At 45.8% G+C, this 13,361-nt stretch overlaps 1 protein-coding gene across 2 annotated transcripts in view; it reads right to left on the minus strand.

The window, feature by feature from the left end:
* SPOCK2 (SPARC (osteonectin), cwcv and kazal like domains proteoglycan 2) overlaps window positions 1-13,361 on the minus strand; it is a 90,566-nt gene that overhangs the window by 11,957 nt on the left and 65,248 nt on the right. For both annotated transcript variants that reach the window (XM_048505012.1, XM_048505011.1), the window contains 2 exons: window positions 7,352-7,466; window positions 6,736-6,858 (listed from right to left, as the gene is read on the minus strand). In XM_048505012.1, coding sequence (XP_048360969.1) covers window positions 6,736-6,858; window positions 7,352-7,466 — 238 coding nt within the window. The remainder of the gene's footprint in view (window positions 1-6,735; window positions 6,859-7,351; window positions 7,467-13,361) is intronic.

Genomic DNA, 13,361 nt, shown 5'->3' on the forward strand with positions numbered 1-13,361 from the left:
CTGATACCAACCGCATCAGGATTCAGACATAACGAACATGGCTCAGAAATCTGCCACCAGAGTCCTGCAACCAGAATGCATTAGTCATGTCACTGGAGTTTGAAGTCAATAAGTGGAGGCCTCAGCCAAATCAGGTTTCCTTTCAGGAATACAGCATCTTCCCCTTCTGTTAGCAACCCACATATTTTCCACACAGGGACTATTTCCCTGTTGCCACTGCAACTGCTGAAACAGTTCAGCGACAACAGGGCTTCCACAAAGCAGTTTATCGCAATTTCCATGCCTCAGTCCATTAGGAGTGACTGCCCCGACCCACCCTCAGCATCACTAAGGCCCCATCTGCACATACAAAATAATGCACTTTCAATCCACTTTCACAATGGCAAGTAGATTTTGCTATTCTGCACAGTAAAATCCAGCTGCAAAGTGCATTGAAAGTGGATTAATAGTACATTATAAAATGAAAACAAATTTTATATAAGGTTCTCTGAATTTCCAGCTTTCATAAAAAAAAAATAATCACTATCCCCTTTCATTGTGGATATATTAGGAGAAAAGAATCTCTGAAGTTCCTGATGCTCCCTGCAGAGGTGAAACACTGACCGTATAGGAAAACTGATGAAGAAACATAACCTACAAACAATCTACAGACCCACTAAGAAAATTCAACAAATGCTACGTTCAGCAAAGGATAAGAAGGGTCCTCTAGCTACTGCAGGAGTCTACCGCATACCATATAGCTGTGGACAAGTCTACATAGGAACCACCAAACGCAGCGCTCAGACACGAATTAAAGAACACGAAAGGCACTGCAGACTATTTCAGCCAGAAAAATCAGCAATAGCAGAACACTTTATAAACCAGCCTGGACACAGAATATTATTTGAAAACACAGAAATTCTGGACCACTCTGGACAACCACTACGTCAGACCATATACACAGAGAAGCTAATGAAATTCACAAGCACAAGCACAATTTCAACATTAAGGAAGATACAATGAAAACGAACAGAAATTGGCTGCCATTTTTGAAAAACTTCTAGAACTCAAGGACAGTGGGACTGATCAGCTCCACACAAACACAGGACAACTATAGACTATAGCACTCTAAGGGAACAAAGACCAAGATACTTCTATTCAGATCCATTCAACTATTGACCTTGCTAGCTTCATTGTTACTCCCATGCTACAGACTTCTCTGTGACTCACATGCCAGGCCACTCTATTCAGATGGCCTCACCTTTTCACCTCACAGTATATATACTCCACTTGCTTTCCATTCCCACCATCAGATCCTCTGAAGATGCCAGCCACAGATGCAGGCGAAACGTCAGGAGAGAATGCTGCTAGAACACGGCCATACAGCCCAGAAACCACACAGCACCCCACAGGTGAAACAGTCTGACATCTAGGGAGAAAAGCATCATGGCCCGGCCTCTGCTCTACTTATGGAAGCTGAGGGGAAAAACCTCACAGAGAAAGGTGGCAGAGGAACTCAAGTGCTGCTGATTTCACCCACTGCAACCCTTCTGAAAGAACATTTGGCTCAGAGGTTTCTGTTCACTGACATTTACACTAATGATCTTCTTTCTGACCAATCGCACTTGGGTCTAATCTGCCAACTCTGTGCAGGGACTGGGGACTTATTTTTAATAAGTGAGCAAAAATGTTTGCCTTGCACGCACTCACACCACAACCAGTCAAGCGGATGGCTCTCATTCCACCGACTCATGAATAAGAATGTGCCTGCCTGCCTCGATGGGAAAATGTCCTATCAGTCACAGTCCTGTGATGATGCTTTCCAAAACGTTTCACAACTTCTCTCCACTGGGCTGAAACACACCACTTTGTCTCCAAAGCCCATGAGAGCACAGCAAATAGTACTTACGAGATCTAATTTAATGCAGTTGGTCCCAGTGGATTAAAGCAACTGTGGCTCACCAATTCTGTAACGCCATGTAAAGAAACACAATCACATGACAGTTCAAGAAGTGCCCAAATGCAGCTGCTTCCGGGGTCGGAACTCGGAAGGCGCCCCTGAGCCAAAGCGCAACAGTTCAAGACTCGGAAGGGAAAATAAAAGCCGGAATGAAGATTGACAGACTGGGCACAAGCTGTGCATGCTCCATTGAGATAAATGAATCTCGTTTGAGAGACCAGCTAGGCTCCTGCGCACTCCGGTTCATTTCAACAGGGCTGTCTGTCTCTAAGAGACTTGTCAGAATAAGCTGCTGAGTTAGGGTTCCTCACTTAGCATGCAAAATATGTCGCTCATCACACACTGCTGTTTGGATTTCAGTCTGTTTTAACCCCAAACCAATTCTTATCCTTCATACGCCTCTGACCGAGGACGTCTCAGGTATTCCTCTCACACCTGTGACCGCCCTCTCCGGAGAATCCTATGGGCTCGTCTGCACAGGCACATTGAGAGTAGAGGATCCTGACAGCACTCCCTTGCTCTAGCTCTGATACCATATTCCTTTCCAAAAACGCCGTTGCTTAACTCTGCAAACTTTGTCTCAGTTGGGGTGAGGACTTGGGCCCCTTCCGCATGTGCAGTAATGCACTTTCAATCCACTTTCACAATTGTTTGCAAGTGGATTTTGCTATTCTGCACAGTAAAATCCAGCTGCAAAGTGCATTGAAAGTGGATTGAAAGTGCATTATTCTGCACATGCGGAAGGGGCCTGAGTGTGGGTCATGATGTTTTTTTCGTGACATTTCTCTGAATCACCCCATCCTTCCAAAACCTTCCTGACCCTCAGGCCGTGTTCTCTGGGACAGTGGCCTCTCTCTTGAGTTGAGGCTCTGCTGCTACATCAGATAATGACCACATCATATAAACAATCCTGCCATGCAGCAAGGGGTTGGATTTCATTACCCTTTCAGGCCTTGAGACACCCCAAGTCAGGAGGGTGAGACTGGGAGAAGGGACGTACCTAGATCTCCTCCACAAACTCAAATGAGAGAATTCCAGTAACCAGAGAACCATACTCAGGTACAAGCCCCACCCTCAAAAACAGAGCAATAGCCATATCACTATAAAGCCCACAACTTTGGGCCAGTCTTTCAGCGGATGGGAAAAAACGAAAGGCCAACCAAAATGAATATTTTAGGCTGCTTCCACACTTTGGTTCCTGAAGTACAGCAGTGTTTTGGGGTGGGGGTGGGGAAGCACCCACATAACCTTATGTTGCAATCGTCCTTTCCTTGTCCTTGGAATGCTCTTTTACCAACTTGTTTTGCTCTGATCTTTTCCAAAATTGCTCAATCTAAGTACATTATTATGACACCTGGAGAGAAAGGGATGCATTTTCTTGGCTGTAAAGGTCCTGCCTACATTGGCATCATTTTCCTACCCATAAGTCCCCCACAGCTGCCATTTTCCTTATCACTGGAGGACTTTTTGAGGGCTTTTAAAAATGTGATTAGTAATTAGCAACCCCAACCCCCCAAAAGTCCTCTGATGGTGTGGCTAGGAAAAATGGAGGGGAAATGGCAGCTGCAGGAGAATGCAAAGAAAACAGCTGTGTGGACACCCCACTGCCAATGTACCTGCTTCTGCATTTGCAACAGTGAGGAAAGAAAAAACAGAATCATCTCTATGCAGAAACAGCATTAGACATGGTGGTTGCAGGGTAAAGTCAGCTGGCGCAAGTTTTTTTCTAGCCTAATCACTGAAAGCCAGCATGGTACAGTGGTTAAGGTGTTGGACTAGGACTTGGGAAACCCAGGTTTGAATCCCAACTCACGCCACAGAAGTTTGCTGGCTCATATATTCTCAGCCTTGGCACTGGCAAGTACTTGGATGGGAGAGCTCCAAGGAATATCAGGGCCACTACAAGGAGGCAGGCGAATGTAAACCACTTCTGAATGTCCTTTGTCTGGAAAACCCCATGGGGTCACTGTCAGCAGTGACCTGATGGCAAGCCCCACCCCTGCAAATGGCCTTATGAAATTTGTTTCTGAAGTTCACTAACTCCTAGAAAAACCTCTTGGCTGAAAGTGATGGATAAATCTCAGATTCTTGACAGCAGAATAGTCCCAATTTGCCTTACTGCCCTCCATCCTATGAATCCAAATATCACTCTCCCACAGGGGTGCTTGAACTTTGCCCGCCTAATTCTGTTTTTATGTTCAACGATCCAAGTTCATATCTCTTTGGCAGTCCCTGCAATGAAAACCAATTCACACCAGGAACGGCCGCCATATATTTATGGGCTTCAAAATAAGAAACCGCGAGTCCCTGTGAATTCACTGAAAGCAACTGATTTATGACCTCAGCATGTTTCCAAACTTGCAGCCACGCCAAAAACTACACTCACAGTGGTGATGTCACATACAGGACAAACTGTCCGGATGAACTCTCTCACCATCAGTCAAGAAAAGGCAAGTCCCCATCGACTTCTCAACATTCAGGGGAACATGGAGGAATTGTCCTTTGCTGTTGAAATCACACATTACTATCCCTTGTGATTTTGATCTGTATCAAATGCCCTGATCCTCCTGGTTTATTTGGGGGGGAAAGGAGAGGCAGGCAGCCCAATCCAGAGCCCCTGGCAGTGGGACACAGCACTGCTGCAATGCCGCCCCGCCACTTCCAAGAGGGCTCCTTGGCAGCTTGGGAAGGCAAAAAAGACCAAAAGACCACCTCCCCACCACCGAAAGGCCATCCACGGGGTTCATGGAATTACACCACCCAAAAGGGTGCTGTACATCCAACCCCTGGGCATCGGCATTCTGGCAATCAAAGGCCACATAGAAACTGACTAATGTTGGCTCCACCCTTGGCCACGTCTCTAGAATGCCCCTGCTATGTTGGCAGAGGAGTGCTGATGCAGTGCTCTGTGCCATGGCGGTCACCCACTGGCGGATTTGCTCTTCTGCTGGGTAGGGCAAATCTGCCAGCAAATCTGCCAACACAGTCCCACGCTGCCTCCATAGGTGGATTTGGCCTTTCCTTGGGATTTGTCCATAAATCAAACCACACAGCCAAAAATATCAAATATTTGAAGTTCTGGATGCTCCAGTACAAACTGGCTCATCAACCAAGATCATGTCTGGGAGTCCTGTTCTCTGGACTGTCACTTCCACAGGTGAATGAATGCCAATCAGAGGCAGGGCCTTCTTTGGAGCAGCACCTCTATCCCTCAATCTCTCTCTTCACAACTGCATGCCTGGTGCCAAGCTTGTTGAGCTTTAGGTACCAAGTAAAACTTGTTTTCTCAGGCATTTTGCTGATGTGCATATTGCCTTCCCCTTTTTATTGTTAAGTTTTAATATTCTGGTCCAGGTGTTTAAATTGTACTGCCTTTTTATACACTCTTTGGCGATATCCCCACTGCTGATTAATCCCGGGATACTCACCTGAAATATCCAGGTTTCACGATGAACTCCCCATAGCTGAGCCTCCAAACACAGATTCATCCCGGTTCTGCCCCCCCCCCCCCCCCCGGCACATCATGTGTTTTTCCCGAACCTGTTTGAATGTGAACCTTTTAAAAACCAATCCAGATGGGTGGGGAGGTCTAATGTGGTTTCAAATTTCCCGCCGTAGAGAGTGATGCAAATGCCTTCCTGCCAATCAGAGCATGGCGGGCTGTGCGTGATGCGCATGCAGCCTTTTTTTTGGTACGGGCTGAATGTATCATTGTAACATGTGCACAAGAGAACATTACTCGCTTAAACGTTAGCATTTTTTTCACGCAAAAAAAGTTCCCACCCCAACACGGCACAACAGCCAATCAGGACGAGGAAGGAGGAGCCCCTGAGCAGATCGCTGCACTGTTTGAAAGCATGACTGAGATGGATGTCCTCATCACACACACGCTGCAGTGGGGAGAGTGAAACCTCGATGAAAAGGTGCCGTTTCTTTTGAAACCTGGTTGTATCTGTATTTAATTTTCAGTGGGGATTCGGCCTTTGATAGCTTGGTTTCACTGGCTGGCTGTCTAAATGGTTTCATTGGGTGGTTCTTGTGTTGGTTGATAATGTTTTTCAGCCCTGTGTTTGTGAGTAGCTTCAGACCTTTGAGTCAGGACATGGATGTAAATACTTCAAAGAAAGAAACTCTACAGATCAGGACGGAGGTTTAGGGATCACATGTTTGACTGTTCTGCCACATGTGGAAAACGAGTATCTCAGGGAGAAATCTGGGCTAGAACTCTTCTCCCTGACACTCCAGCATTCCACAGAAGGGCAGTTTCTGACATTTCATTCATTCATTCATTCATTCATTCATTCATTCATTCATTCATTCATTCATTCGATTTTTATACCGCCCGATCCCCGAAGGGCTCCGGGTGGTGAACAACACAATACAAACATTAAGCAGGAGCGGTCATACACAAAATATAAATATATAAGCTCCATCCCATGATCAATAAAATAACCTAAAACTCATAAAACAGCGAATACAGTTAATACATAAATAGTCAAGAGGCGTCCAAAACCCCAATTTAAAACCTACATGAGGTGCATTTACCCCCTGCACTGTGAAACGGTACAGGGCAGGGTCACATGATACCCCTAAATGCACAGTGTGCCTCCTAGCTTCCATTCCCTTAGGAAGAATGAAGCTGAGGGGGCGGGGAGAGTACAAGCATCAGTAAACTGACTGTGCAGAGACTAATCCTGGAGATTACACAGTTCCGTGCCAGTCTTTCTGTGACTGTGCAACAGATGTGGCACTGACATATATGCACATGTATACAACAAGGAAAGCAGTCTGCCTACCATTCACTGGACTGGCTGCCCCTGGGCTTCCAGAGCTGTTCTGCTTGGCGTTCTCATGGAGCAGCTGGAACCAGTCGCGCAGCCGATCCCCCAAGTCGGCCAGGTCTTGTCCAGTGCAGGTCTCTGAAAAGTCAAATGCTGTCAACTGAGCAAGAGCCAAGACACACGAGCGGAAGGAACAGAGGTGAGAGGGGATGGAAAGCATGGCCATTGCTGGAAGTGTGTGCCCCCTGTGCATGGATACACAAAGCATGCATCCGAGGGGTTTCCCACAACATTTCATGCATTTGAGGTAGATCTGGCATGAGGGGATACACCAGAACTCAACCAATTCAGAAATTATGCTAAACCAATTCCTGAACTGTTGCTTCTGGACCGGGAACTGAATTTCAGTCACCACGGAATCTGCTCTGGAATTGAACCAAAAACGGAGAACTTTGATCTTTCCACTTTAACATTTTCTGTCGTTCAGAACACAAATGGCTGTTCCTAAAGACATGATATGGACGGCAGCGGCCATGCTGGCAGCTCTTGGGAGATGCAACCTGCTGTCGACCTTCCCAGCACTACGCTATTAGTCGGATACAGACCAAATTGGAAAAAAGTTCTCACTGACCTTGCTTTGCATCTGTGGCTGAGGTTGGGCTATGCTCAGTTGCGCACGGACACTGCCCCTCACACTTGACTGTCAGCAGCTTGCTGGTCAGGCAGGCCTGCTGCTCTAGTTTACACTGCAAGACAAAAAAAGAAATTGGAGAGGATGTTAGAGAACGGTACAAGAAGCCCACCCTAAGCACCCGTCAATCAAATTCAACACATCTCTGCTGGCTCTGTACTCATCTTGCTTGCTCTTCTCAGCGTCCTGAATATGCCCCTCCTCATTTATTAGCCTCATCTAACCTGCCCCATAAAGGGAATAAGTCCTGGGGTACCACCCCTAAACTATGAAGATAGAAAAAAATCCATCTGAAATTCAAAGTGACATTGTGATATCCCCTCCCTACCCTTCACCCCAAGGTGAAGGGCTAGACCAGATGATGGGTCCCCTCCCCCTCGGTGGGTGGACCTCAACCAAATGACAGGCCCCCTCCCTCCTCCCTCCCTTTCTCCCCAGGGTGGGTGGGCCTCAACCAGATGACGCCCCCTTCCATCCCCTTCCCCCCAGGGTGGGTGGGCCTCGACCAGATGACGGCCCCCTTCCCTTCCCCTAGGGTGGGTGGGACATTAGATGGCAGCCCCCCTTCCCCTCCCTAATCCCCAGGGTAAGTAGGCCACGACAAAATGACGGGAATTCTCCCTGTCCTTCCCCCAGGGTGAGTGGGCCACCACTTACACTATGAACACAGAAAAAGACTCATCTGAAATTCAATGTGACATGAATATTTACATGCTTGTATAGAATAGCTTTAACCATTCCAAATGTCATGAACAATGTTTCCTAATGGCTCCTTGACAGCAGCCTGATCCACCAACTAGGATCAGAAGAGTACCTTAATCAAGGGAACCAACAATAGCATATATTGACATCCCACACAAATAAAGAGTCACGCCCCTGACCCTGATATGATTTTTATCCCACTCTTCTGTTGAAGGAGCTCATTGTGGTATTCACTTTATCTTCACAATAACCCTCTGAGGTAGCTTGGGATGCCAGGGAGTGACTGGCCCCATCACCTTCTTGATTGAGTCCCAAACCTTAGCCATCCTTTATGGCTACACCACACAATCTACTGCTACATCGGACAGGCTCTCTTTCAGCACAGAGATTGCACAACCTTGGGTTTTAACTCATTATGAACACTGTCCCTCGGTGACTGACATCAAGTGCGATTGACCCCACATACAATAATACTACTTCCTGCTTCCTTCTCACAAACTGAAACCTGCCCCTTGATTCGACACACTCACCGAATGGATCTACGTCCCAGCAACAAGAGTCTCTTCTGCTTACCCTCACAAATTTCAAGAGCAGATCGCAGCAGAGGGATTTTGCAGCAGGTCAGCATTTTGAGCCTGTTAACGGTGGTTTGTTTTTAAACTTTAACTCTCCAGTCAATGAGGAACGAAACCAATAACAATGAATCTTCTTAGTGCTAATCTCCCTGAATGAAATTTCCTGCTGTGTCCTGATTTTAAACTAATCAGGCTAGACTTCCCAACATGATTAGATACATAATAGGCTGCAGAGCGGCTGCCTACATCCTGCAGGCTATGAATGCTTCCCAGCCATTGGCTGACCTGCTGTGATTTCACAGGATACACATGAGCATTATAATAACTGATTGGGGGGGAGGGGTCAGCCATGGGAAGAGAATCCTAAAGAAACATCATATAGGGCTTAGGAAAGAGAGAATGGTATGTGTTTCCTTGGCGTGAAAGTGAATTGCAGAGTCACAGGACCCTGAACAGACCAAATTCAATGAATTCAAAACCTGGTCTGGCGTGAATGCTCCAGATCAGACTTCAGTATGCAATGGAGGCAAGTCTAAGTTAGCACGATCTTCCCTGCCTAATGAAATCTCTCCCGGCCCCTAACACAGGGCAACATGACAATTACTCTGCCTCCTGGCCAGCTCTGAGTGAGCTCTAAATTCCTCGCATGCTCCCAGCTGACTTTGGGGCTGTACGAAACTGCATTTAATGTTCAACAGGGGACTCAATACTATGCAAGAAGCTTGAGGTAAGTCTCTGAATCGCTTTACCCGGGGCGGGAGGAGAAGGCATTTCTTCACAGAGTTCACTAGCTATTTTGAATGAGTTAAATGCAACCGCATGTGTGAAAAGGCAAGAGGCTGAGTTGAAATGGGCTCCCTGATTCCAATAGCCAGAAGGCAGAAAAAAGTAGGTCAGCACAGCTCAACAGGGGCTACACCAATGAGTCACACTACCCTGTAGAGCTTCACTGTACTATGTGTAATGTAACACATACGACACCCACATTTAATCATTATAGCACTCCATCATCACCCAGAGGCCTTTGGGAGTTTCATTTTGCCCAGAAGGAAAGTCAGCAGACCTCTAACTTAACTTTTTATTACTACCGTCAGCTATTTTTTACTGATTTCAAGCACATTCACAATGTCAGAGTCAATGGCATTTTATAAAAAATATATACTATGCCCACCACCTTCACATTAATATATTGACACATATAATCAAGGCGAGAGAGAAAGAATAATTTCAAAAAGTGATCTGAAAGAAGGATTGCAGTCCATGTGTAAACATTTATCCCACTCTCACCTCTAACAAACAGGTACTGCAGGCTCTCACACTGTTTCAAAAACCTGCAAACTCTGTTTTACTAATAATAGCAGAGAGACAAAACAATCCCTTCTATTGGAATGGAGGCCTTTAGGCCATTTCCAGGGCTTTTCAAAATTACAGTCTGTCTTCAGCTTTACCTTGTTTGATGATCTTAATATTTTTATTTTATTTTAACCACAGCAACATTAGTGGAAGATTGACAGATTTCTAATGCCTATCTGCGAACATTACAGCTGTTCTTGAAAGATTAAAAGTACCAGCTCATAATTACCTGATTTTATCTTTAAAAATCATCCAATTATACTTCCTCTAGTGTTTCAACTAATTGGCTGAATATAATTACACAATTTCTATATAAATCCATGCTTTGGTTAAACATTAGCAGGAATACTTAAGGTGTGAGTGTTGGCTGATTATCTTTGATATCACTCAGTAACATCACCTGTGTTGCTTCCACTAAGACATAAGTGGTCATTTACTTAACACTGTTGATGTGTAAAGTGCTCCATCAGTTTGGGTGCAATTCAGGATTGCTATTTTTGGACAAATGCACAGCTGTCTAGCTACAGAAGTTCAGGGTTCAGTGGCATCTTAAGGTGTTTGGCCACCTGAGGTGGAGCCACGATCCTGAACCACTGCTGCTACTGGTAAAAGGAGATTACTCTCCTTACTCCTTTGCTGTCTGTTTTCTCTAAAAATAGGATAGTGAGCCATGCATGCCTTCCTTGGGCTTCCTGAACTCTCATGAGATCGCCTCGTCTCATCATTCATCTCAAAAGAGCTGGGCCACCATTTTGGTTGTCTTGGCAGCAGCCAAACTCATGGGAAGAAGGCAGTTTGTAAGAGTCTGGAAACTTGGCATGCCCAGCCTGCCATGCCGCTTTTAAAAGAGGCCTAGGAGAGCAAAGAAATAAGGCAGGCTCTGGCTCTGATGGGAAGGTGGCAGCTGGCTGGTTGAAGGACAGGAAATTTTGGCTCCGCAAAATCTGCCAGCTGAGGCTGCTATTTCAGGTAATCTCCTTACACAGTCGGCCCTGTCAGTGGCGTACCAAATGTTTGTGTGCCCAGGGTATGATTCTGGAGCTACTGCGGGTTCAACACCAACTGGACAAGTCCATTTCAAGTAGCAGTGTAGAGTCACTTAACAATAGTTTCCACACTTTTACTGAACTACTTCCATGCACTACCCCCAGTGGTGGGATTCAGCAGGTTCACACCACTTCGGCAGAACTGGTTGTTAAAATGGTGCTTGTAAACAACCAGTTGTTAAATTATTTGAATCCCATAACTGACTATGCTTCTTCTGTAACAGGCAGTTGTGACAGACACAGGAGATGGATCAGTAAAAAGAAACTGGCCACCTTAGCCCTACCACAAGTAAACCAGAGGGCAGACAACTGCAGGCCTGGATCCTGTGAAAGGCAACCTCTGCTGCTTCAGCTCCCTCAACGCATGAAGAACAAGCCCCAGTTCACAAGTAATCTCTCAGGGGCGACGTTCACCAGGAGCTGTTAACTCTGATGCTGATTCAAAATGGCTGACCAACACTTTTATTAGGTTAATGTCCCAGAATGGTGGGCTTACGTCACTTCATTCGCTATAATTGTCAGATGATCCCTTGATGCTCTGTTAAAGTACCCATGAAAGTAGGTATAATAATAACTGCCCATGGGTAGCCCAACTAAATCTATTGTAGCGAAAACAAACAAGAGTCTGGTGGCACCTCAGACATTTTATTCTAGCATAAGCCTCTGTGGACAAGAGCCAATTAATTGGCCTATAATCCATGAACATTAACACTGGAATAAAATGTTAGTCACTTTTGTTTTTGCTGTCAACAGCCTAACAGGGTTATCCTTCTGGCACTGTTATAATGAAAACTCCCCAACTGAGGACAGAAGTCGGTTTTGTGTGTGAGAGGCAAAACCAAAAAAAGAGAGAAGCAGCATTTCCAGAGCGTGCAGAGAAAGGAGGAGATAGAGAGGGCTGTGAATGGAAGAACTCTACAGATTCTCTCTCCCCTAGTGGGAATCTGAGGTTGTATCACATCTTCTGTTTTCACCTGCGCTCTACTTGTGCATTTGTAATTAGGAAAAATACTATACTATTTTCCACTGAAAGATTAAAGTACAGTTTGATATTCATCCGCCACATGCCGGACCTTCTTTGTAGTAGAATGTTCCACTTAGGTTCTAGTGCCTACCTAGTTTTGCTTCCCCCCACCACTGTTCCCCTTTAAGTGTTGCAGAAGTGGTGGCAGAAGCAGTGGCACGAACAGGGCAGGGGGTGGGAGAGCAGAAATTAACCCATTTTTTAAAAAGCCATTGAGAGCCAGCAAGGGGCAACCAGATGAGATGTGAGGTGAGCAGCTGCAGTCAGATTGGCCTCTGCGACTGTGTCCACAACCTGCCTGATGGAACTGCGGCTTTGGAAACTTCATAAAGCATCAGAGAGGAGAGGAGCTGGAATTCTGCTGCCCTGCAGGGTCTCACGTTTTTCGGCTCCATTGGAGATCCACAGCCACTCTTCCTCCTCTCCACTCCCACCCCCACCTTCCCTTACTCACTCTGCAGTTTGCAAAAAAAAGGATGAATATCGCGAGCAAACTTTCCTTGTTGCCCGTTTGTTTCCTTTGGCAATGGACAACTTGGATGCTAACTGCCAGATAATCATCAGGGGGAAGGCCCGAGACCAGCCAACCAAGGATTGCTCAAATCACCCCCTGCCCACACCAAGAGCTGTGCCTCTGCTCTGCTTTTGCCTGCCCTGCTTCTTTCTGTCAACCAGTGGGTCTTCTCCCCTAGTTCGGCAACTCTGGATTCTTGCCCTGGGGATTGGGAACCAGTGTGCCTTTCCTCACTGCCACTGATGCCTCTCCCAGTTCAGCTGTGGGGATGACAGCGCTTCCTTCTCCAGTATATGAAGGAGCTTCAGAGGCAGTTTTCTAAACCCTTTAAAAGGCATATTCATTTGAAACTATTTTCTAATGCGGAAGCATACTATTTCCTCTTTAAGTCGAAAAGACTTAAGTCTCCAGTGCTCTTTTTTGTAAAGAGAATAAAACCCAGAAAAGGTTGCCCCCAGAACTTCTTGCCACCTGGAGAAACAGGAAGAAATGTGTGTCTGTATGTATTTGTTGGACCTGAGGCTGAAATGCATCTGAACATATACAGATAGTCTTTCTCCTTTTGACAAGGCGCAGCTTTTTTAAAAAAGTACAGATAGCCATAAAGCATGTACAGAATTGCTCCTCCCATAAAAAGAAAATGGAAAAAAAATGCCAACTGAGTACAGTTCAGTTTAAATGCTCCTACTTTCTCGGCTGGACAGGAGGTTGAAATTCTGACTAGCTACCAACTTGT

Source organism: Sphaerodactylus townsendi, linkage group LG08 (genome assembly GCF_021028975.2).
Source record: "Sphaerodactylus townsendi isolate TG3544 linkage group LG08, MPM_Stown_v2.3, whole genome shotgun sequence".
Lineage (NCBI taxonomy): Eukaryota > Metazoa > Chordata > Lepidosauria > Squamata > Sphaerodactylidae > Sphaerodactylus > Sphaerodactylus townsendi.